Raw genomic sequence first — 24,367 nt, forward strand, 5'->3', positions numbered from 1 at the left:
ATGATCATTGGAATTATCCTGGCATGAGTGGCACTTCTGAGGATTCATAAATAAATAAACAATTAACCTCTATACTTTATACCCAACTTGGGTAGCTTACCAAAGCGAGTCATCAATGATGGATCTGAATGAATTGCTGTTTTGGAAGATAAAATTACGTGAAAGAATCTGGAAAAATACAATAATGGTATAATTTGAAAATTCAAGGTCGAAACGAAGTTAGATGAGTTGTACGATGGATTACTGTTTTAGACAACAAACTCACGTGAAGGAATCCGTAACAATACAATATTGGTACGATTTAGAAACACAAGGTGGATACTCAAGGCCGAAACCAAGTAATTGTACTTGAAGGACCGTTTTCGAAGACAAAATTTACATTCTCGTATAAAAGCGACAAAATCAGCAAAAACATTCTGCTCTCGACATGCCTTTGATTTTTATTTGTTAACTACATGTACTACTTGAAAACCATTAAAACAATTTAAACAAGCGTAAGGGCCACGATACTCTTCTCGGATTGAACGAATATATGCGTTTTATCCGCAGTTCAGTGCTGTAGCGGAAACTGGATAGGGAGGGAAGAAATATGAGCTGGGCTTTGTGTGGTTCTACTTTCAATAAGACTTTATAGACGCCAACTCTTCCGTAGACCGCAAAATGTCTCCTGTTAAACGTTTTGAGTCTTCTGTGACTCCACCCTCTTCTACGACTCCACCCTCTTCTATAGATCCCTCTTCTTCTGTGATATCTTTCTTTTTTGTACCCCCACCGTCTTCTGTGAAACCGTCCTCTCCTCTGATTCCGTCCTTTTCTGTAAACCCGCCTTCTTCTGTACACCCGCCTTCTTCCGTAATTCCGCCTTCTTCTCTGAACCCGTCCTCTTCTGCGACTCTGTCTTCTTTTCAATCCCCTTCGTCTACCCCGTGATCTGGATCTTGTATTCCTGTATCGATCTCGAACGTATTTTCTTTGTTTTCTCCCTCTCCGTCTTCTTAGTTTCCGGTCATGTGACTTTCTATGCATTTTCCTGAATTTTCTGTATTTCCGCCTTCTTCTCTGAACCCGTCCTCTTCTGCGACTCTGTCTTCTTTTCAATCCCCTTCGTCTACCCCGTGATCTGGATCTTGTATTCTTATATCGATTTCGAACGTATTTTCTTTGTTTTCTCCGTCTTCTTAGTTTCCGGTCATGTGACTTTCTATTAATTTTCCTGAATTTTCGCCACATTCGTCTTGATGTTCTTCGCCTATAATTTACCCTGCAACGCCTCCAGTCGCATCTTCGATCTGTATATCGCAGAGGATGTTTCTACGTAAAAGAAGGCATTTGCTGACAATATCAGTAGTTTCAAAAATATCCGTTAATTATATGGCGTCATAAGCAGTGGCGGATCCAGCGCCGGCAGGCCGAGCGCACCCTCCCCCCTTTCACAAATATGATTGATATCTTATAGAAATGTCCAAAACTTTAAAATATACAGTCTTATTTTGTCAGAACTCAAGAGCATTAAGTTCGCCTCCTGAATCCCCACCATGGCTTCTTCCTGGACCCATCCGAGGGCTTTAAGACAGTCCCCAGATCCCCAGCCTTATACCCCCCTCTTCAGAAATTTCTGGACCTGCCACTGATTAGGAATATTGAACTTCATTTATCTAATGATATTATATGTATTCGACCAAGAATTGGTAATTGCTTACAAATATGACACCTCTGGGCTTTAAGCTGAAAAAGATCATCGCTGCGTAATCAGCATCCCCCTTCATGCTGTATCTGTTGACGCCTTGCTCGCTTACCAGCACCAGCTGAGCTTTTCTCAGTTCCGTGAGTTTCGCCATAGTTCTTCTCTCTGGTAAGAATAATGACGGCGTTTACATGCGTATGTTTTCTCTTCAGTGAAAATATAAGGTTAATTCTAGGATGTCAACGAGTACTCGACTATCGCTCGGTCGTATCGATCATCGACTAAATTTTTCATAGTCGAGCACTCGTTAACTCTAACGCTTTTTTTTGTTTGTTTGCTTTAGTGAGTAAACTATTTTGTCCAATTTTAACCAATAATGTCGACCAAATTATTTTTTAGACAGAAATAATTAAATCGTACATTGCACATACATTGGAAAGATCTTAGGGGGCCTAGATATGATTGTTTCTTTTTATGTCTAAATAATGTCAAACTAATAATTTCCGTATCTACTTCTCTGTCACAATTCAGTGAATGATTCAGTTGGAACTAGACCTCAGTTGATTAATTATGGGTATAGTATCATGTGTAACCACACACTCTCAAAGGTTGTGTTAATTTCTTTGGGGAAAATGCACGTCGCACTCAAAAAAAAATCTCAGATAAAAGCATGCTCTAGGTCTATTTCGCATTAAAAAAAAATAATGAAATGAATTCATTAACATAAATAATGAATTATAATAAATGTCTGTCTTATATTTCATGTTGATGTACTTTTCATGCTATCCGTGAAAGTGAAATAGTATACATATGAATTTCTTATTCTCGTCCTGAAGCTAGTACATATATATCTGAAGGCCGAAAGACTCGGAGTTTGAAGGAATATTAAGCCATGCAGTTCCAAAAGCGACAGAAAGAAAATTTGGTCTGTGTTTACCATAATCTCAGCGAGATTCGTCGAGGCTGGATATTTGGACTGATGCAAGGCTGGATATTTGGACTGATGCCTCAGTCCAAATATCCATCCTCGACGAATCTCGCTGACATTATATTTACCAATACTTTTAGCAACCCAGAGTACTAGTATTTTATTCAAGATTGATTGATTGATTGTATATTATTTAACGTCCCACTCGAGAATATTTCACTCATAGAGACGTCACCATTGCCGGTGAAGGGCTACAAAATCTAGGCCTATGCTCGGCGCTTGCAGTCTTTGAGCAGGGAGGGGTCTTTATCCTGCCGCACCTGCTGTGACACTGGGCCTCAGTTTTTGTGGTCTTATCCGAAAGACCGTCCTTAATTCGCCTCTTACGACAAGCAAGGACCTATTCTAACCTAGCTGCAGAACTGTACACAAGTATAGTAGAAAAATGTACTAGGAATTTTTTTTATATAAAATTCATGAAATGACGATGCAAGAATATAGCGATTTAAGGCCCCAACCATACGCATGTTTTTATGCGCCGTAACTCGAAGGTTTTTATAAGGGGTGGATCTGTAGCTCTCTGATCTGTCCCAATATTTTTTCAGAGAGCTACATTTCTGCAGCTAATTCTAACCCGGATCCCCAAAGGACTTCTAGTCAAGAGATACGGTTATAAGACTTATTGGTTGACATGGTATCAAATGAATTTACACTCGATTTTTGTTTAGAAACTTATCTTTAAAATAAATGAAATTACTGTACCTAGGTAGTTGTAAAATCTGTGGTCCAAAGCGAAGTCCGTACGACCTGGTGAGTACCATCGCGGCGAAATGCTCAAACCATCAGATCGATAGAAGGCCACACACGACAGAACAGCAAGAATAAAGACGATGCATTTCTCCTGCATTTTGGCAAAGCCCTTGGCTGTTCACTGTATATAATATAACAATTTTAGAATTTTTTTTAAAGATTATAAACAAAACATGGGTAATTATTTTGTTTCATTTATTTTAAGCAAATTATTTACCATTTACATTAATCTTTAGAATATGTGTATGATAATGTATCCCCCCCCCCCAGGAAATAATGTATTCTGAAAGAAGTTTCTAAAAATATTTTAATATACACAGTATGACCATTATTGATGGGGTTAAGATTCATTGTCTAAGATATTCTACATTTGATCGGGTGATATTGGGGAAGTTAAAATAGACCTACTTATTCATTATTTTCGATATAAATTTCAAAATTCCATCAGAGGAATATGGTTTAAAATCCAATATCTTAGACACACACGTGTATTATAAGGCATTATGTTAGTTAATTGATAGCGTATGTGCCTAATTCTTGAATGTAGTTGCGATGTGACACTGTGTGTGTACCGGTGTTGTAACAGACTCCCCCCCCCCCCCCCCCCACATAGAACAACAACACCCCCCCCCCCGGAAAAACGGGCCCGGGATAGATTTCCCCCCATAGGGAGAAAAAGCGCCCCAGCATATAACTTCCCCCTATGTAGAAAGTCAGTATAGAGTTTTCCCCTGGGCGGAAAAAAACCGCCCTGGTATAGAATTTTCCCCCTCCTGTTTCGGGATTACGATATTCATAAATAAACGATTTTTTTTTTAGACGTTGAAGTTGGGTTTACACGTTGAAAACTGAATTGAGTATACTAAATACAATATGCTTCTCAAAAGACTTTAACGATGGTCGTTATCATTAGGATTTTTCGTAAAAAGTCGACTAAAAGATATACAAGATATCTGAAAAGTAAAATAGATGCACTGTATAGATTTAAGTAAATTAATTTTCCCGTTTATTAAAATTCAAAATAAAAAGACCCATTAACTTCTTCCCAACTTCACTGTTTCAAATGTTAGATACTAGTAAATAACGACAAAGACTTGAGATGTCTGGATGAATTTTTGATATACCATTACACTATTTAAATAATTTCCTTAAAAAACATAAGATGATGATTGAGATACACAAGACCCTGCTCCAAAAAAACAAAAATCAAAAAATAAGCCCAGAATTCCTGGGTCTAGATAAGCAAGGGAATTCTAGTAATAGAACAGGAAACGGATATATACATAACTCAAATGTAAGAAGGGGGGGGGGGGGGCGTACTGTCATTTAGGGGGAAATTCTATACTGGGACGGCTTTTCCTAGGGGCGAAATTGGGCCCGGGTTAATTCTTACAAGGCGGAAATTCTATGCCAGGCCCATCTTTCTGGGGAGAATGTCTACCCCGGGCCCGTTTTTTCGGGGGGAAAGTCTATGCGGGGGGAAATTCTATGCTACGACACCGGTATATATTTATAAATGTCTTATGCTGGTTTTTTCTCTCCTTTATATCATGAATTCATATTTGAATACTATTTTATATTTGTTTTGTGCTGTGATTTTTTTTCTTTTCTATTATGTATTCACGTACCTGTATTTGGTTACTAATTTTAGATACTAATTTTATGTTTTGTATATGTTTTAATGCAGGACCACAATGAAAACTAACTGTATGCTAATCTGTATCATCATGGATAAATAAAGGCTATTATTTATTATTATTATCATGTTGTAACATCGATTATTTTTTATTTTTATTTTTTTGGTATTCTGTTTCAGAGTGCTCAAGAAACAAAAGTTTATTTGTCCAATGTTTTGTAATATTACCTTTTCCTGGAGGGCGACACACAATAAAAAAAATTGCACTGTTTTATTATACAAAGGGCAGAGTATTATATACTATAGATATACTATATTTTTACAGAAAGATATTAAAAATGTTATACATGTATTGTTTTCGTCAATAATATTTTACTAGAAAGCAGTATAAGAATTTCACGTATTTCAACACATACACACATAGTACTAGAATGATGTGTATTCTTTTAGTGGATAAATCTTATACATATGTTTTCTTCATTTACATCATCGTTCATGAATTAAATACCCCCACAGAAAAGTGAACATGCATTGTTTAGAGTTGCATTCTGAAATACAATTCACACATACAATGTGGTAAATCTGACTACTGATATTTTTCGCTTTTTTTTTTCTTTAGAGTGTGAAAAATCGTATTTAGTTTTTTTTGTTTTCATTTTCAGAATCAGAAATTTATTATCTTTTTAAATTCACTAAGGGGTGGGATACAGAGTTTATATAAAAAAAATCTTTTTTGTGTCTATAATATTACTTATACCCCATGCAATTACATCAATACAAATAAAACGCCCAACCTACTCTTGTAAAAATTTTATCGGTAATGCTATCAATATACTATTACTCAATTTTACAGAAAGACAATGTTGTAATAAAGCTCACCTTCAGTCTTGGTAACCGGAAGGACAAGAACAGCAGGTCTGCCGTCCAAACGAGGACGTCAGCTAAAGAGGCAATCGCATGTCATCTTGCGCTACATGCTGTCACACAAGTTGGGACAAATCCGAAACATATTGTAAGTTTTAAGTTTTCAATCAATATGAATTAAACAAACTGGGTCTATTTTCTAAAACATCTGAAAAATACGCAAGATATCTATCGTTGTGGAAGTCCTAATATTGAAAAATACTAGTATTCATAAATCCACTGAAGAATATGAACAAGTTACGAAGAATGACAAAACCATGCAGAAAGCACGTTTTATGTAAGAGGGGGATTGATGAAAATAATACGAATGAATTTTTAAAAATATATATTCTCTAGATGCTCAAGTATCACAAAGTATCGTGCTTTGTATGGGTAGACAACTCTGTACTTTCCAATAGAATACATATTATGCGCTACAGAAAGCAATTGGCAATTTGTCAATTATCTTTTCGCAAGCGGTACACGATATTAAAAAATTCATCACGATTTTTATGAACTACACACATAGTACTGTAAATTAAGAAAGATTTTCATTTATAGGCTCTCTTTTGTTGACAGGATAAATCGCTTATTCCAATTTTGCATGATTCTTAGCTATTGTTGAATATCGTATCATCACTACTGTAATATCACAACAATATCTTATCATCACTACTGCAATATCATAACAATATCATATCATCACAACAACATCATATCCAGTGGCGGATTTAAGGGTGGGGCGCAGCCGGCGACCCCCCCCCCCCACTAAAATTTTCAAATTTAAGGTAAATCGTGGTATCTTGTTTAGAAAAATGTACCAGACGATAAAAGAAGCAATAATTTCTTCCACTCCCGGAGAAATAAATAACAAAATCTTTTGATTTCTTGAAATACTTTATTGGGAGAAGTTAATTTTTTCCAAAAACCCTTAAAATTTGCGTCATTTTTATTAATTTCACCTTATAAAAAATGATAGAAAATATTACAAATGACTGAATAGGAGATATATTTCAAGTTCTATAAAACCTATAAAATCCAGGGCCTCAAGGCGGCCTCCAGACCCCCTGCCTCATAAAGTGGTGCCCCCTGTAACCACAATTTCTGGATCCGCCCCTGATATCATCACTACTGTAATGTCACAACAATATCATATCATCAATACTGTAATGTCACACTTGAACAATATCATATCATCACAATATCATATCATCACCACTGCAATGTCACAGTTTGTACACTTTAACTACCACATTATTCATAGTTGAATATATTTGTTATTTGTTGTCTCCAAGTTGTAGCCAATGTCTAGCACATATCTTTTCCCCATCATACTAGTACATCAAATGGTTCAACAATCCACAGAGTAGACAAGTCAGGAATATATGAAACATGCACATTCAGTGTGAACATGTGACTTCTCTTCTTAATCTGTATGCATTCTTAAAATTGTGCTCCAATCGCGGATCAGTAATGGGGAAGTGATGGAAACAGCAGTCGCCATTTGATGAACAGTAACTTACCGCACTGACTTTTGTGCACGACCATTCAAGAAATAAACCCCATTTTTATTTGGTTTGGTCATCTAAACTATACTGACGGACTTGAAATAATTTTCTGTGTTATTCATCAATTCATTAATTCAATAAACAAACACCTGAGGTATATAATCTTTTATGATAAAAGTCTAATATAATTTTGATTTGAACGTTATTATTATTTCCTGAGAGGCTACACATGAATCAATACTTATCAGTAAAACTGTTCGGTGGTTTATTTATTATATATATACGCATGCATTATAGAGCCTGACTTGGAACTTTCAAAAGAGGTTTTACCTACAAAATGGACTGTAATTATCGTAATTGCATAGACGTTTACTTTGCAGATCATCAGGTCAGATCAGTCATTAATTAACATCATCTAGACGTCTGATTATTACGACCCCCCCCCCTCTTTTGAAACACATGTATATATGTACATGTAACATTGTATGACAATATTTATTTACTACAAATAATCCGGTTAATCGGTTACAAATTTCTTAATCGGTTAGCATTTTTGAACCGAGTAATTGGTTAACCGGTTAATATCGTTGCTATCCATAGTATTTCATTCATGCGTTTCCACCTAAGTCTTGGATATCGTCCCACACGAACGACATCTCGTACAATCAAGAATTACGAAAATCTGGAATGGTTGCTGTGTGTGTCAAAACAGCCTAAGAGCAAAGTGAAATGGAACTTTTTGCATGCTTTAAAGCATATTTAAGGGAACATGGTGATATACTAGATGAAAACAGCCAAGTGTACAGGGCCGTAAATTACATGGAGGCGGAGGAGGCAGCTGCCTCCTCCAACTTTTGAGCCAAAAAAAAATTAAAATTTAAAGTTCATTAGAATTGATGTTGTTTCCAATAACTAAGAACATGATACCTCCCTTAAAAAGCATTCCAAATCTTTCTTTTAGAATGAGTTAGTCAAGTAACATCTTAGAAGGCCCTAGAATCAAGGATTTTGCACGAAACGTGTTCAGTGTGCACAAAATGTGCTCAGCGTCTAATTTCCTGCCTCCTCCAAATTGAAGGTTAATTTACGGCCCTGGTGTGTCACAAATGCAGATTACATGTAACAAAAAAGCACGGTGTCTCTTAAATGAATGTTTGATGGTATAATGGAAAAATATGTTTGGAATTTTTGTTATTAATTTTTAGAATCGTCGATTTTTCTGCGCTGTAAATCGATGGATTTTTAGAAGAAATGGACCTGTAGCTCTCATTTCTCAAAGAGCTACAGATCTTGTAGCCTGGCTTTCAGTACTTTCGGTATTTTGATTAAAGCCCGTCTCTGGATATTTCAGAACTTTTTTAAAAGACGAAAATGTCAGTTCATTTCATTTTTATTTATTCATTATTTTAATACATAAAATTCACCCAAAAATAAATTGTTATGAGTTTTCACGAAACTTCATTTTAGAGTTATTTAATATTTCATTTTCCCGGAAATATGTTTTCTCTGTCTAGTTTAAATTTTACATGCACTGATATATATCCGGTTATACACCGACAATGTTTCTATATGTTATATTTATAGTAATTTTCATTTTACTCGCTCTGTTATACTTGGTTTTTAAAATAATTTCACCAAAATGTGTTGAACTTCAAGGATCACATGTTCTGGTAAGTTTTATTCCATGAAGAAGAAGCATGACGCAGCTGTAGTGCAAACAAGTCAAGTCGCCGCATAGATCATATTGATATGTGTGGCGAAGTATCGGCACGAGCTCTTCATTACTAGTAATGTACAAGACCTGGGACTTTCCAGTTTGAAATTTTTTCGACATTTTATTGTGATATTGGGAACCTTGAAATAGTATGTTAAAATACGGCACAACCGGTACATCGTTGGGAGGGCTGAGCTGGATACACCCGGATACAGTAAACTTTAAACAGGTTGGGAACACATCTCCTGTAGCGAGATCTTCTCACTAAAACGTGTTTATCCCTCTTAAGCGAGAAATAAACATTACCATAAACAGGTGTTTTCGGTGTATTTATTGAAAATATGGCAAATTCCATGCAATGCTGAATAAGTGTGACACACACTCAGCATTAATCTCAGCGAGATTCGTCGAGGCTGGATATTTGGACTGACGCCTCTTCTGAATCTCAGACCAGTGTCACATAAAGTGATTCGGGAAATCTTGCCTGAACTTCGGCCGCTTGTTGCGATTAAAATGGGTTAAATTGAATTTCTTGTCCGCTTCAACTTTTCGCCTTAGACATCCTATTAACTCCCTATCACAATGAAACATACATTACTTACCATTACAAGGTGTAAATCCCACAGTAATTCAAGTTGGCTATTTTCGAAGCCATTGCAAACGGCCACCATTTCATATTTTACCTTCTCAACACTGAAGAGTTCCGATAGTTTAGGACGCCTTCAAATAGATTTATTAAATATTACACAGTTTTCTTTTTATTGCTTTTAATTTTTAAATGCTTTGTACAAAGTAATTGTCAACCAGTAAGTTCTGTATTTTCAATCATAGTACAAATTGTCATGAAGTAGTATATCGGAACTCTTCAGTGACCAACTCTGAAAATCAAAGGTACTGCGGTTTTTTGGCTGATAAACTTTGTCAACTGATCGTTAGATTCTGTTAGACCCTAGTGTAATGTGTTGTGTCTGACACTTGAAATGCACACAATGTCACATTATCAGAATACTGATCCCAAAACAATGTTAGAGTAGAAGAGTTTTAGGAGGGAAATATATGGGGGGAAAAATCAATCATTCAATTTTACAGTTAACAGCTGGGAATTTTTACAATAATTTTGTGATATTTCTTTATATATTAGTTGAAATCAGGGACCTTGTATGTATATACTGATTTACTGAAACTAGCAAGAGATTCCAATATAAGTTCTTTCCATGCATACCAGTGTTAGTGGTAGATGATTAGTCAGAATGCAATGGTCACAATATCGTAAATACATTGTTTTCAGTATGTACTCTAAGTAAGAGTCCCAATGAATATGGTAATCACTACATAAAGTACATAAATCCGGATGTGGTATTCCTTTTAGATAACTGGTGGTTCGAGTGGGATTGGAAAAGCTCTTGCAATAGAGGCAGTCAAACAGGGAGCTAATGTCACCATTATTGCCAGAAATGAGGTAATCCATGCATAATTGTGGTAATACTGTACAAGAAATCCTGAATATACTATATTTAAGAATACATCACTGTTTTGAATTTTAGTAGAAAAAGAAACCCAAAAATATTATAGCTGGATTGCCAATTCAACTCAGAGTCTGAAAACCAGAACCCATATACATGTATTTTAAAATTATATTTAAAATCAGGTGCTCTAACTTCTGAGCTATCCAAAATCAAATTCATCATCTATCTTCCAATCAACCAGTTTGCCCACAAAATATTTGAGGGATATCTCTCTCAGCACAGACATTTCCTAATAGAATTGTAATTTGAGTGCAAGAAAATATTTATCTACAACTTGTATTCAAACATATACCAAGCTATAAATCTGAGAAAGAACCCCCCCCCCCCAAAATTGGAAGTCTATGGTAGACCAAAATTATGAAATTCATGGGCCACAGGCAAGGTAATATGAATCATAAAATGAAAATCTTTATTCCTGAACCTTTAAAAAACAAATTAAGGTTGCTAGATCCTTGTGTGACTTATTAATAAAATATGAATGATAAATTCTTTATAGTCAACCATTTTAATACCCCCATTAGCATATTCTTGAATTATGACATTTTTCTTTACTTTATGAGTTTTGTTATTCCAAAGAAAGTTATATAAATCACTTTCAAAAGCACAAATGGTTTCATCTTTAGGAGTTGGAATTGTAAGTATCAAATGATTTAATTTTGGTATCAGTAATGTTTTTTATTACTGTTAACCTTCCTAAAGGAGTAAGACTTCTATTATTCCACTGCATCATAACTTTTTTTATTTCCTTCAGTTTAGTCTTATAATTCACTTCTACCATTTCTTGTAAATTGATACTAAATTTTATTCCTAATAAATCAAATGTTTTATTGTTCCAATCAAATTTCCACCTTGTATGATGGAAAACGTCCTTTGAAAATTTTTTGCTACCTATCCAAATCATTTTTGTCTTTGAAAAATTTATCTTTAGACCTGAAATTATTGCAAAGTAATCTAGGACTCTAATAATGCCATCCATGGAAGTGGGAGACCCATCTAAAATAAGTGAGGTGTCATCTGCATATTGAGATATTTTATATTCTTCCCCATCAATAGTAATGCCTTTAATATCTTTGTTTTTGCATATTAGAATACCAAGTATTTCAGCACATAATTAAGGATTATCTCCCTCATGCATAGCTCTTATCCTTGGACGAATTTGGCTCCACTTGTTTGGCATGCTGTTTTTGGCTATATTTAGATCTAAAACTTCATAGTTATTTCGGATTTCAAACATTTCGGTTGAGCATCACTGAAGAGACATTATTTGTCGAAATGCGCATCTGGTGCATCAAAATTGGTACCGTATAAGTTTTACATAGAAGAAATAAGTAAGGAGATATAGGATCGCCCTGCCTACAGCCCCGTTCTGGACTGAAGTATTGTGACACAATTCCATTTTGAATGACACATGACTTTATTTGATTGTAAAATAATTTTATCCAGTTTTGAATAGAAATACCAAAATTAAAAAAACAATGTTTCTTGAATAAATTTCCAGGAGACAGTATCGAAAGCCTTTTCAAAATCGATAAGCATCAGAAGCCCCGGTATTTGTTTGGATTCTGTATAATGTATGATATCATAAATTAATCTTATATTCTCACCAATATATCTACCTTTAATAAATCCAGTTTGATCTGTATGTATTAATTTATCTAGGAAAATTTTTTATTCTTTCTGCAATACACCCTGATGCTAGTTTATAAACAACATTCAAAAGAGAGATGGGTCTCCAATTTTTTAGAAACTGTTTCGGTTTTCCGGCTTTCGGAATTTATCACTGCTCTTAAAGCAACATGGATTCGACGTATTCTACATTCAAATGCAAAATGGACAAAACTACTGAGGGCAGAACTAATGACTCGTATAGAAAAGATATGGGTATTTGGAATAGATTTTATCAATAATTTAAGGGTAAAAATAACCAACAGTTTTTGGATAGATGTGTTTCAGAGCTGGTCAAATATAAATTCTGCAAAAGATAAAATCAACCCAGATTTTTATTGTGAACATATTTGTTATAATCCAAATATTACTATTGGTGGAAGATCATCAGTATTGTTTAAAAGTCTGCATGATTTAGGGATTATATTTATTTATGATCTTCTTGATGAAAATAGTAACTTGTACAGCTTTGATTATGTACAAAATGTTTTGAAAGTTAAAATGAATTTTGTAGAATATGCAGGACTAAAGAAAGCAATCCAACAAAGACAAGTTCTTATACAAGACAATACAAGAACTACAAAACCACTTTTGCCTATTATTCCCTCTACTATTTCAATATATTTCAAAGATAAAAAAGGTTGTAAAGATATGTATAAGCAATTGATAAGCCATAAAGCAACCAAAATTAAATCTATATCAAAATGGGAAGAAACAGAAGAAGGTTTTTCAGAGCTAGAATGGAAAAATATATTTGAACTTCCTTTTAAAACAACTCAAGAATGTAAATTGCAATGGTTACAGTTTCAAATCTTACACAGAATATTTCCATGCAACTACTATTTACATAAACTTAGAATTGTTGATTCCCCAATTTGCACATTTTGCAAGAGGGATTTTGAAACTATTGATCACATATTTGTAGAATGTCCATGTGTGAAAGAGATCTGGTACGGAATAGAAGAATGGCTTTGCGAAAAACTGGACAGGCATATTAGTTTTGATAGACAAGCAATTCTTTTTGGAAAATTTGCTAATAAGAATGTACACAAGGTGGAAAATTTGATAATTCTGATGATAAAGCAATATATTTATATTAGTAAATTCTCAAGTATAAGCAAATTAAGTATAGATGCATCCAAAAAAATTATCATTGATAGAATTACAGTTGAAAAACTTTTGTTGTTGAAAAACTGCAGGTATAGGGAGTTTGAGAGATACTGGCAAAATATTTATGATAAATTATGATTGTATTAAAAAGTTGTTGTGTTTTTTTGTTTTTTTTTAATCCTAAGATTGTGTTCCACGCCCCCTTTGTTTTATATGTTTTCTTTCTTTCTTTCTTTCTCTCTTTCTCCTTCTTCATATTTATGAAATGTCTTTTGCATATGAATATTGATGATATTATTGTGTAGTTTAAATTACATATATGTATATAATGTAAAAGACAAATAAAGAATCAAACAATAAAAAAAAAAAAAAAAAAAAAAAAAAAATGAATGGTTGAAAGTAGAAAAAGTGTATTAATTTCCACTCAATATAGTTAAATTCAATTAATGACCAACGAAAATGTGTATGTTGCCACATTTTTAAAGATGTCAGACTTACAAAAACAGAAGTATATGTTAACATAAGAAATTCACACATTTTCGTTATACAGAATAATTAAAATAGATAAAAGAAAACTTGTTGAAATGACAAATTTTAAATGTCAACAGTTTAAAAAAAAAACATGCCAATCCATAAATATGTATAAATTAATTGTGGATATTTGGGAAATCATGTATGAAAGACATACTGTAGAGGGAATACCAACATAAGAGTTATTGCCCTTGTCAACATATTTTTTAAAATTATAAATAATATTGATTATTTATGGAAAAAATAAATTTTTTCAGTATCAATAGTTTACCAGATTTTTTATTTTATGCAGTGAATAAAATTCCTCTGAAAGATATATTTCTATCATGGGCAAAGTTTAATTAATAAAGATTTTTGCAAAAACCTGATATCACATGAGGATCAATCAACCTTAAGAGCATTGTTATAGCAGCAAACATTGTGTGAATGGTATTTTATACAGGCTGACCAGCGGTTCTAAAATCCCCCTCCCCCTTTTTTTTTCCTTATAGTTTTGCTAAAATTCCAGAAAATATGTTGAATTCAAGGAGAAATCCTAAAACGGCCCTAATCTTTCATGTCAATTCCTTTTTTTTTTTTTACCTTGCTACTCTAGCAATTTTGAAAATGCATTAAATGTGTATAAACGTAGTTTGCAGATGTTCTAGCAGTGAAAGGCATTTGACCAGTGGATCCATGTGTCAAGCTTGTTTATTGGTTGTGACTATGACAAAGATGTTTAAGGTTTAGCCAATAACAGCTTGGACAATGGAAAAGATGTCTTTTCTGTACTTACAGTATTTTTAGGTCACCTGAGTCACTCGGGTGACTATTGCCATTGGTCTTTGTCGCTGTGCGTCGTGTGTTGTTTGTTAACAATTTTACATTTTTAACTTCTTGAAAAGTGCAAGGCCATTTGTTACCAATTTTGGTGTGAAGCATCTCTAGGATAAGAGGAATATAAATTGTGAAATGTATGACCTTACCACCCCTGGGGCCTATGGGTGGGGCCAAATATGCTTTTAAAAAGGCCATATTTTCAAAAATCTTCTTCTCGACTCCCACACATGTAGGAGAAAAATATAAATGCATGGATATGATGGCCCCTGGGTCAGGAGTTCAGGCCCTATGGCAGGGCCAATAGGACCATATAGTGAACATGTATTAAATATTCTCTTCTCCCATATATATTTGGAAAAGAAACCAAACTAAATGCATGGTTAGATGTTCATGAAACCCTCGATCAAATTTGTGAAATTCATGGCCTCTGGGTCAGGGGTTCAGGCCCTAGGATGGAGCCAAAATTACCATATAGTAAAAATGTATTAGATCTTAGAAAATCTTTAGAAATGATTATGATTTCCATAAAACTATCTACCTAAATTGTGAAGTTCATGACTCCTGGGTCAGGGTTCATGGTCTAGGGCGGGGCCAATGTGGCCGTATAGTGAAAATGTATTGAATCTCAGAAAATCTTCTTCTCTACTGCTATATATATAATTATGAGAAAAACTAAATACATGATTGTGGTAATGTTCATGGCTCCTGGGTCAGGGGTTCGTGCCCTTGGGCAGGGCCAATATGACCACATAATGAAAATGTATAAAAATTTATTTTTTCTTGTCTACTTTCACAGCCATGGGAGATAAATTAAAATGGTATGATACCCATGATGTTCTCTTTTTAAATTGTGAAATTCCTGGGTCGGGGGTCGGGTCGGGTCGGGTTGTCATGTACCAGCACGAAGGTCCTTTTACTGTCAGTAAAGTTCAATATGTTAAAAAAAAGTTTAAGGAGGTACTCTACATAATCATAAAGGCTGACTTTCTTTTAAAACATGAATGAAAATATAAATATCAGCAATCATTGTCTATTCATTTCAAATATTATCGCCTAGCTGAGTAGCTTTGTAGGTTAGCACGTCAACTACTGAACTGTAGATCGCGTGTTCAAGACCAGCAGGATTTTTAATTTTTTTTTCAAATTGGTTTCTACTAAAGCTGCACTTTTTGACTAAATGAAGTAAATTTTCAAGTTTTCAGTTTCAAAATATTGTTGTACATACCCCCACTTTTTATCCATATGCAAGGTGAAGATAACGAACAGTGATCAATCTCATAACTCCTACAAGCAATACAAAATAGATAGTTGGGCAAACACGGACCCCTGGACATATCAAATTTCTCTGGTGTAGCATTTTGCCTTAACATGCATTTGTCTTCACCACACCCTTTTAATGTAGAGATATTAGTAGTTCATCCATAGCCCAAAGATTTATCATGACCCTGACCCAATGTCATTTGACAAAGGTCAAGGTTACTTTTCCAAAAAAGTTAAACTGTACTCTGAGTCATGACTTTGTAATTTCAATTTGGGCAAAATGGTAAGAATTGGTTGAGGTCAATGTCACTATCTAAGAAAGTTAAACCTGCTATTCCATGTCTTAACTTTGCCATACATGTCCAAGATCTAATCCCATTTCGATACCATTGATATCGACAATATCCAATTGATATCGAGTTGATATTGTTATGTCTGTTACTATGTCGACATCGTCAATATTGACATTAACACAACGATATCGTATCAATATCGACAATTTTTAAAATGCGTTTGAATTAATAGTTTTAGTATACACAGCATAATGTCTGCCTACGATGTCGATATCATCAATATCGACATTCTCACAACGATACATATCGATATCAGTCAATTTCTAATTTAAATGTGTTTGAATTAAGGTGGGTCGATCCTCATGTGACTTATCAATATTAATGGTTAAAAGTGGAAAAACTGTATTAATTTCCACTCAATATAGTTTAATCTAATCAATAACCAAAGAAAATGTGTATGTTGCCACCCTTTTAAAGATGTCAGACATGCAAAAACAGAAGTATATATCAACATAAAAAAATTGCACATTTTCGTTGAACAGAATGATGAAAATTAATAAAAACTTGTTGAAATGACAAATTTTAAATGTCAACAGTTTAAGAAATCTGATGATTCATAGATATAATATGTCTTACGGCGTGACCGTGCTTGAGGGCGAAGCAAAAAGTATTGGCATTAGGATCTATATCCTGAACAAGACAAAAATCAACCCAAAGTTAGCACGAGGACAGAGCTTCATCAAAGCATCCCAATTTTGGACATTTGATCCGCCAATATATTGAACGCTGGAAATATAACACAATTGATGTAAACAGTACATTGTGACGTCATATTCAGCGTCGTTATTTAGCAAATTTACAAACATAGCGTTTGAACCAGGGTAGACGAGATTCAAAATGGAGAAATACATGTCCACGTGCTAATATTCGAATCGACGCCATTGCTACCAAACTTTTCAAGTTCCATACGTATGGTTTAATTTTTCATTATTTTCATATATTTTCCTTTTAAACATGTATATATGTGTTACCTATAGGGAGAGCTCCACTCTCACGGCCCTTCGGGCCGTGAGAGGGCTTCGCCCTCTAATAAAAATTAATTGTGGATATTAGGGAAAGCATTGTGTCATAGACATGCAGTAGAGGAAATTCCAGCATAGGAGTTATTGCCCTTGACAACATTTTTAAAATTATAGATAATTGATTATCTATGGAAATTTAAAACTTTTTTCAGTATCAAAAGTTTACCAATTTTTTTTTTATTTTATTCAGTGAATAAAGTTCCTCTGAAAGATGTATTTCAATCATGTGCAAAATTTAAATAGATAAAGATTTTGCAAAAATCTATGACATCACAAGAGGATCGATCAACCTTAATAGTCTTAGTCTACACAGCATAATGTAAACAAAATGTTAAGCAAAATGATCGTGACTCGATATGGACATGATATCGTCGATATCGACAGGAAGAGAAATCAAAGTGTACCGAGTTTGATGTCTGTCAAGCAAAGGGTTCTTCAGATATTGAGCTAACAGTATATTCCAATGCCCAATCACTTAATCGTAATGACATTTCATATGTGGGTTCAGTTACAAGTAGAAGAGGACCCCTATTGATTTTCAGGTCAAAAGGTCAAAGGTCAGTTTACTCTGGATGTAGGAAGACACTCTCCATTCAGTATTTTGAAAAGACTTTGCTTGACAGACATCAAACTTGGTACACTGGTACATCCTAAGGAGTAGATGACCCCTATTGATTTTGAGGTCACATGTCAAAGGTCAAACTAGACATAGGAATATACTGACCGTTCAATGTCTAGAGAACCCTTTGCTTGACAGACATCAAACTTGGTACACTGGTATATCTTCAGGAGAAGATGACCTCTATTGATTTTGAGGTCACATGGTCAAAGGTTAAGGGTCAAAATAGACAGGAATATACTGTCCGCTCAATATCTGGGGAACCCTTTGCTTGACAGACATCAAACTTGGTACACTGGTACATCTTCAGGAGAAGACAACCCCTATTGATTTTGAGGTCACATGGCCAAAGGTCAAGGGTCAAGTGTCAAACTGGGCATTGGAATATACTGTTTGCTCAATATCTGAAGAACCCTTTGCTTGACAGACATCAAACTTGGTACACTGGTACATCTTAAGGAGTAGATGACCCCTATTGATTTTGAAGTCACCTGGTCAGAGGTCAAGTGTTGAACTGGACATAGTAATATATTGTCTCCTATATTTTAAGAATCATTTGCTTGATTGACACCAAACTTGGTACATTGATACAGCATAAGGAGTAGATGACCCTTATTGATTTTTAGGTCACATGGTCAGTCTTCTCTGGACATAGGAAAATGTTGTCTGCTCAATATTTTGAATTGGTTTGGCACTACTATCAATTAAATGATGCATGTGTATAACCCATTTCAATTTTGCACCATGGGGGCATACATGTTTTACAAACATTTCTTGTTATTGGGTTTGATCAAAAATAAGATCGATACTGTTATATTTTGTTTTTCAGAAAAAATTAGAGGATGCCAAAAAAGAAATAGAGAGTCATATTAAAGACAGAGCTATTCAGGTAACTTCCTTTTCTCCAAATACAGTACAAAACCTGAACTGACCATGCATGACTAGCATCAATATCATGGATGATTATGATTTTATGGAGAATCGCTAACATTGTTAATTTTATTTTTAATAGAGAGTGTTTACAACGTCTGTGGATATTACTAAAGATGCAGATATAGTAAAGGAAGCAGTAAATAAGGTGGACATTTATATATAATTTATTGTAAAATTACAAGTACTCTACTATCTAATCCACTCATGTTCTACTAAAGTAAAAATAAATCCCTAGTGACAATATTTATATGGTTCAACATTGGTTATATTGAACTTTGGACATAATGAACAATTCAGGTTGGTCCCCTGAATTTCAGTATATGCAGAGTTAACTGATTGTAGGGTTTTTAGTGGGGAGCTAATTTCAACAATATATTCCAAGTCGCTGATATTATGATCACCCATTTTATGATTTATACAATTGTCAAAATTGATGACATACCTTGATCTCCAATTCATTTAATTTTACACCTGGTAAAAATTACCTGCTATATAGTATTTACAATCTACACTGTATATCATTTTCTGGAAGGAAACTTATAATTACAGAGTCTTTGACTGCAACATCTTAATGTCCGTAATGCCAAACTAACTAAACACATTCCAATAAAACAATATTGGCTGCTGCATCAAAGTGACTGATGACTTTGACAGAAATTTTATGAAATATTAAGTTATAAGAACAATTTCAAAACACGTGAAGAGAATGTAAGATACAAGTACTACAAGATTATTTTTTTAAAAAATCATGTTGCATGGTTAACAGACAGATTGTCGTAATGCAGTATTTTTTTTTTCTGCTAACAATGTGACATTCATACCTGACTTTTCAAAAAAATAATTCTTACCAGCATGACTTTTTAAAAAATAATCTTCTAATGCTTAAAACATTTTACAGGCAGAAAAGGAGTTGGGACCTATTACAATTCTGATCAATAATGCAGGCAGTGCAGTTGCTGGGAGATTTGAAGAAACATCCTCTCAGCAATTTCAGGTACATATGTATGTGATTACTTCTGAATGCAATTTCCCTCTATTTTGAATACAAGTACTTTTATGTAGTACAAATACTCAATGAAAGGTGAAGATAACAAACAGTAATCAATCTCATAAATCCTATAAGCAATACAAAATAGAGATTTGGGCAAACACGGACTTCTGGATATACCAGAGGTGGGATTAGGTGCCTAGGAGGAGTAAGCATTCCCTGTTGACAGGTCACACCCACCGTGAGCCCTATATCTTGATCAGGTAAAAGGAGTTATCTGCAGTCAAAATCAGTGTGCCAAGTACGGCCTAACAATTAGTATGAAACACGTCAGACAGCATTTGACCCAATGACAGATTGTATTGGCAAACTAGATCATTATAACGACCATAGAATTTGTGAAATGCTGATTTCAAATGAGACTGTTGAAACCCCTGCATCATTAACTTGTTTGTCAGAGATAAAAAGAAGCCCAGTAGATGTCTTAAAAATTAAGATTTAGTGGATGATTTTTCACCCAGTACGTTCCAAATGAACGAAGTGTTGTTATGTAATGGATTTTTTATAGCGCATGATAGAGTTGAATTTCCTGGGAAGTGTAAATGTCACTAAGGCAGCCATAAAAGGCATGAAAGAAAACAATGGAGGAAGGATAGTGTTTATTTCATCTCAGGCAGGCCAGGTGGGCGTATTTGGATACACTGCCTATTCAGCGTCAAAGTTTGCTCTGAGGGGATTTGCCGAGTCTCTTCAGATGGAGGTAAATATACATATTTTCATTCTTTTTTGTGATGTACGTTTTGTACCTGTCATTATTCTAATACCCCGGTAAACAAGGTATTATATCATTAGGGTAACATCATTATGCTTTGTACAAGCTGCTTCAATTTAATGTAAAATGCATTAATTAATACACAATTAAGTGCCTTTCATTGTATTGTCAAATTCCCAGATATATAAGAGCACTTATTTTACCATTTCAGGTGAAGCCATACAATATTTATGTCACCATGGCATTCCCACCTGACACGGATACACCTGGTCTCGCAGAAGAAAACAAGTCAAAGGTACACACAGGGCAATCTCATTAGAGACTGCATCACTTTTCCTTGAGTTTTTTCCAGAGAAATTTTGCAAATTTTGAATTTTTCATTATACATGCATGCATACCCCTCCAACAAAAGATATTTTTACACTTTAGTTCACAGGGCTCGAAATTAACATATGCCCGTCAGTCTGTGACTGGTTAAAAGGTTGGCGGACTGACTGACATTTGTTTTAGTCCGTCCGATTGGACTGGTTTATTTTCTAAAGCATCATTTTGGAAAATATACTTCTGAAATTTTATGCACACTTTTGGCATGCTTCGATCTGTAGATATCAGACGAATCTGATTCATTAATATAAATCCCACATTTAAGTGTTACAATATTGTCTGAGGCATATTGAGTTAAATTTCATTTTAATAACATTAACGAAATATGTTTAATTATTTCTGGAAAACTCTGTAGGACTGGTAAATTTTTCTGCGGACTGGTTGAAATTATACCCCATCAGTCCGGCTGGACTGGTGACATAAAAAGTTAGCTTCAAGCCCTGGTTCAGTTTAAGAAAAAGTTATCAAATCGTAAAATCAAGTTGGTCCTTTTTTATGCCTTATTTCTTATGCTTCTTATTTTGCTTTAGCCCAGAGAAACTATACTTATATCGGACACTGTTGGTCTGTTCTCCCCCAGTGATGTGGCAAAATCAGTATTCACAGACGCCATGGTTTGTACAACTTTTGAACATTCTATAACTTTATACTGTATAGCAGGTTAAATCGTGATTTTTTTCATTTAGCAACAAATCGCGATCGGTATAATTCACGGATAAGCAAATCTTAATATCCTGAACCCGATTTCGTATCGATATGAAAGATTAATTCACTGAATGTTAAATTCACAGAAATTTTGTTTCAGCGAATATAGCGAAAATTAACGCCGCGAGTTCATTTCTTGCTATACAGTATACCGAGTTGAACTCCTTTCTATGTATGAGAGAGATTTGTTATTTCATAAATGTTACAATGTAAACAGCTTTAATGATATCTGCCTTACCTCTGTAATAACATGGTTTGCATACACTAAGACAAATTACAGTTACATTGTTCATACAGAATGGAAAATTTCTGAGCTATGTTGGTATGGATGGCTGGTTACTGTGCACCTTATCCAGTGGAATGTCTCCTGCAACTTCTGTTGTAGATTTACTTCAACAGGTAAAATGTACACCATATTGTAAAATTCTTCTGTAGGTTTCAGTTAAATTAGTGAAAGATGAGCAACAATGCATGGACAGATGTCTTTGTTTTGGTTATAAAGACTATTTCTTACACCATTAAAGTTTGTATTTTTAATTAGTAATGAAATTTCACATTGAGTCCCCTATTGTGTATACTTTTTTTCTATTTCTAGATAATCAAGATATTTTGATAACTATCATTCCAATTCTCTTCAAATTTGGTATGAAGCATCTTAGGAGCAAGGGGAACATAAACTGTAAATTTCAGGATTCATGCACCCCTAGGGCCCTAGGAGTGGGGCAAAAACTGGCCAAAATTGATCAATTTTCAAAAATCTTCTTTACAACCGCACATGTTTAAGAAAAACTAAGTGCATAGTGATGTAGAGCAGGAAGGCCTCAACCAAAATTGTAAATTTCATGATCCCCGTGGAAGGGGTTTTGATCCCAGGGCGGGACCAAACTTACTATATAGTGTTTATGTGTAAAACACTTAAATATCTTCTTTAGTGCTATTGATACTAAATTGAAACTAAATGGATGTTTAAAAAAAAAAAGCAGGTAGTTCTTTACCAAATATGTAAATTTGATGATCCCAGGGGTAGGGGTTTTTGTTTTAGGTTGGGGCCAAACTTAGTATATAGTATTTTTGTGTAAGTTTGCTGATACTGTATAAAATCGAAATGCATACTTGGGAATAGCAGAAAAGGATGTACAAAAAATGGTGAATTTCCCAACCCAGGGGTTTGACTCTAGGACGGGGCCAAATTAGTCATATCTTTTAATGTTAATACACCTATTATATTATGTTATGTAAAGCCTTTCATCAGTCTATGCACTTTTGAGGGCATTTAAGTTTTAAGAATACATCTTGTTTTATACTATTGCTGAATTTTAGAATTTAGCTTAGATATTCAGAACAGGAATTTTTTTTATAGATTTCATAGCCCTTGGGAGTAGTGATACTTTTTCACTAGTACTCAGGTGACCGATAAGACCTGTGGGCCTCTTGTTATTGTATATTGTTTGTTATTGTATATTAACATGTACATTTTTTTTCCAACTTACATCTCTCTGGCTCACTGTATCTTTTTCATGCAAATCATTTGCCCTACAAATTTGTGGTGGAAATGTTTTATTTCATTTCACCATCTCAATTACTACTGCATATTATTTTTACCTTCCAGATATTTACCATGGGGATCTGCCGCTTCGTTTGTCAGTTCTACCTGTTTCATTTTGATCGCATTATAGGAAAGTGTAAAAGAGAGAAAGATTCAAAGATGAAGTCATCGTAGTACAACTTTCTGCTTATTAAACAGCATAAAACAATAGATATGTGTATGTGTGCTAGACCCTACTAAATGTGATGAAAACCTCATATGTATATTTACATAAATGTTCACTTATAGTAATTTATACATATTCATTTAATTACATGTTAATTTATATGTACGTGTATATTTTTACCAGTTAGTAAGACTTTTTTTTATATATTTGTAAGCTTTTTTTTATCAAAATAAAATGTGTCAACACAGTAAGCAATATGGCTAATTTTATGAAGAATTGGATGAAGGCCTAAACTTTTCTACTTTCATTTTCAAACGAATTCAACTCAGTGCCTGTAAATTCAACTCAGTGCCTGTGAATTAAACTCAGTGCCTGTAACTTGCAGAGTAGACAATACAGCCTATCAAAATTATATGCAAGGCATCTTCATTTTAGTGTATATTCATGTTTGCAAACACCATGGCCCCACAGAGCCTGAATAGGGCCACGATAGGCACAGGCACTCAACCTCCGAACCTAAATTTTTCCTTTCTATTTTGCAAAGATACTCATTTTCCCCCTCTTTTGTTTTCAATAAAATGCTTAACATCAAAAAATATTCCGTTAGTCGTAAATTTATATATCAATGGTCAAACATGTACACCGAGAAAAAATTAACATACATTTTTATTGATCTGCGTTCATCGTCATCAGTCATGGGTCAACTATTGAACATTTATAACTCCCCTTCCAATTTTCAAATTTGGTATAAAACATCTTTGGACAAGGAGGACATCAATTATAAA

The 24,367-nt window shown here is 34.3% G+C and overlaps 2 protein-coding genes across 3 annotated transcripts; one reads left to right on the forward strand and one right to left on the reverse strand.

The window, feature by feature from the left end:
• Positions 1-410: 410 nt before the first annotated feature.
• Positions 411-6,029, reverse strand: LOC125667266 (arginine/serine-rich protein 1-like). Its single transcript, XM_048900664.2, has 4 exons — positions 5,938-6,029; positions 3,375-3,543; positions 1,701-1,849; positions 411-1,311 (listed from the first exon to the last, which is right to left on the reverse strand). Exons 2-4 carry the CDS (start codon positions 3,517-3,519, stop codon positions 475-477), a joined length of 1,131 nt encoding a protein of 376 aa, XP_048756621.1. The 5' UTR covers positions 3,520-3,543; positions 5,938-6,029; the 3' UTR covers positions 411-474.
• On the forward strand, positions 4,738-23,833 carry LOC125667223 (3-ketodihydrosphingosine reductase-like). 2 transcript variants are annotated; one of them, XM_056153215.1, is made up of 10 exons: positions 4,738-6,070; positions 10,553-10,642; positions 18,918-18,977; positions 19,101-19,166; positions 19,920-20,015; positions 20,578-20,769; positions 20,993-21,076; positions 21,696-21,779; positions 22,168-22,269; positions 23,480-23,833. In XM_056153215.1, exons 1-10 carry the CDS (start codon positions 5,879-5,881, stop codon positions 23,588-23,590), a joined length of 1,077 nt encoding a protein of 358 aa, XP_056009190.1. In that variant the 5' UTR covers positions 4,738-5,878; the 3' UTR covers positions 23,591-23,833. The 2 variants fall into 2 exon arrangements, with proteins under 2 accessions (XP_056009190.1, XP_048756540.1); XM_048900583.2 differs by lacking the exon at positions 4,738-6,070 and adding an exon at positions 8,998-9,139.
• Positions 23,834-24,367: the final 534 nt, after the last annotated feature.

The sequence above is a fragment of the Ostrea edulis genome, chromosome 1 (assembly GCF_947568905.1).
Source record: "Ostrea edulis chromosome 1, xbOstEdul1.1, whole genome shotgun sequence".
Lineage (NCBI taxonomy): Eukaryota > Metazoa > Mollusca > Bivalvia > Ostreida > Ostreidae > Ostrea > Ostrea edulis.

Excerpts from the sequence above, each read along its gene's own strand:
- LOC125667266 (XM_048900664.2), bottom strand. The coding sequence starts at position 3,519 with ATGCAGGAGAAATGCATCGTCTTTATTCTTGCTGTTCTGTCGTGTGTG. Across the intron at positions 1,850-3,374 it reads CAGATTTTACAACTACCTAG|AGAGAAGAACTATGGCGAAA; the intron begins GTACAGTAATTT and ends TATTCTTACCAG. Across the intron at positions 1,312-1,700 it reads AGCCCAGAGGTGTCATATTT|AAACATCCTCTGCGATATAC; the intron begins GTAAGCAATTAC and ends TCTTTTACGTAG.
- LOC125667223 (XM_056153215.1), top strand. The coding sequence starts at position 5,879 with ATGCTATCAATATACTATTACTCAATTTTACAGAAAGACAATGTTGTA. Across the intron at positions 6,071-10,552 it reads GGACAAATCCGAAACATATT|ATAACTGGTGGTTCGAGTGG; the intron begins GTAAGTTTTAAG and ends TATTCCTTTTAG. Across the intron at positions 19,167-19,919 it reads TAAAGGAAGCAGTAAATAAG|GCAGAAAAGGAGTTGGGACC; the intron begins GTGGACATTTAT and ends AACATTTTACAG.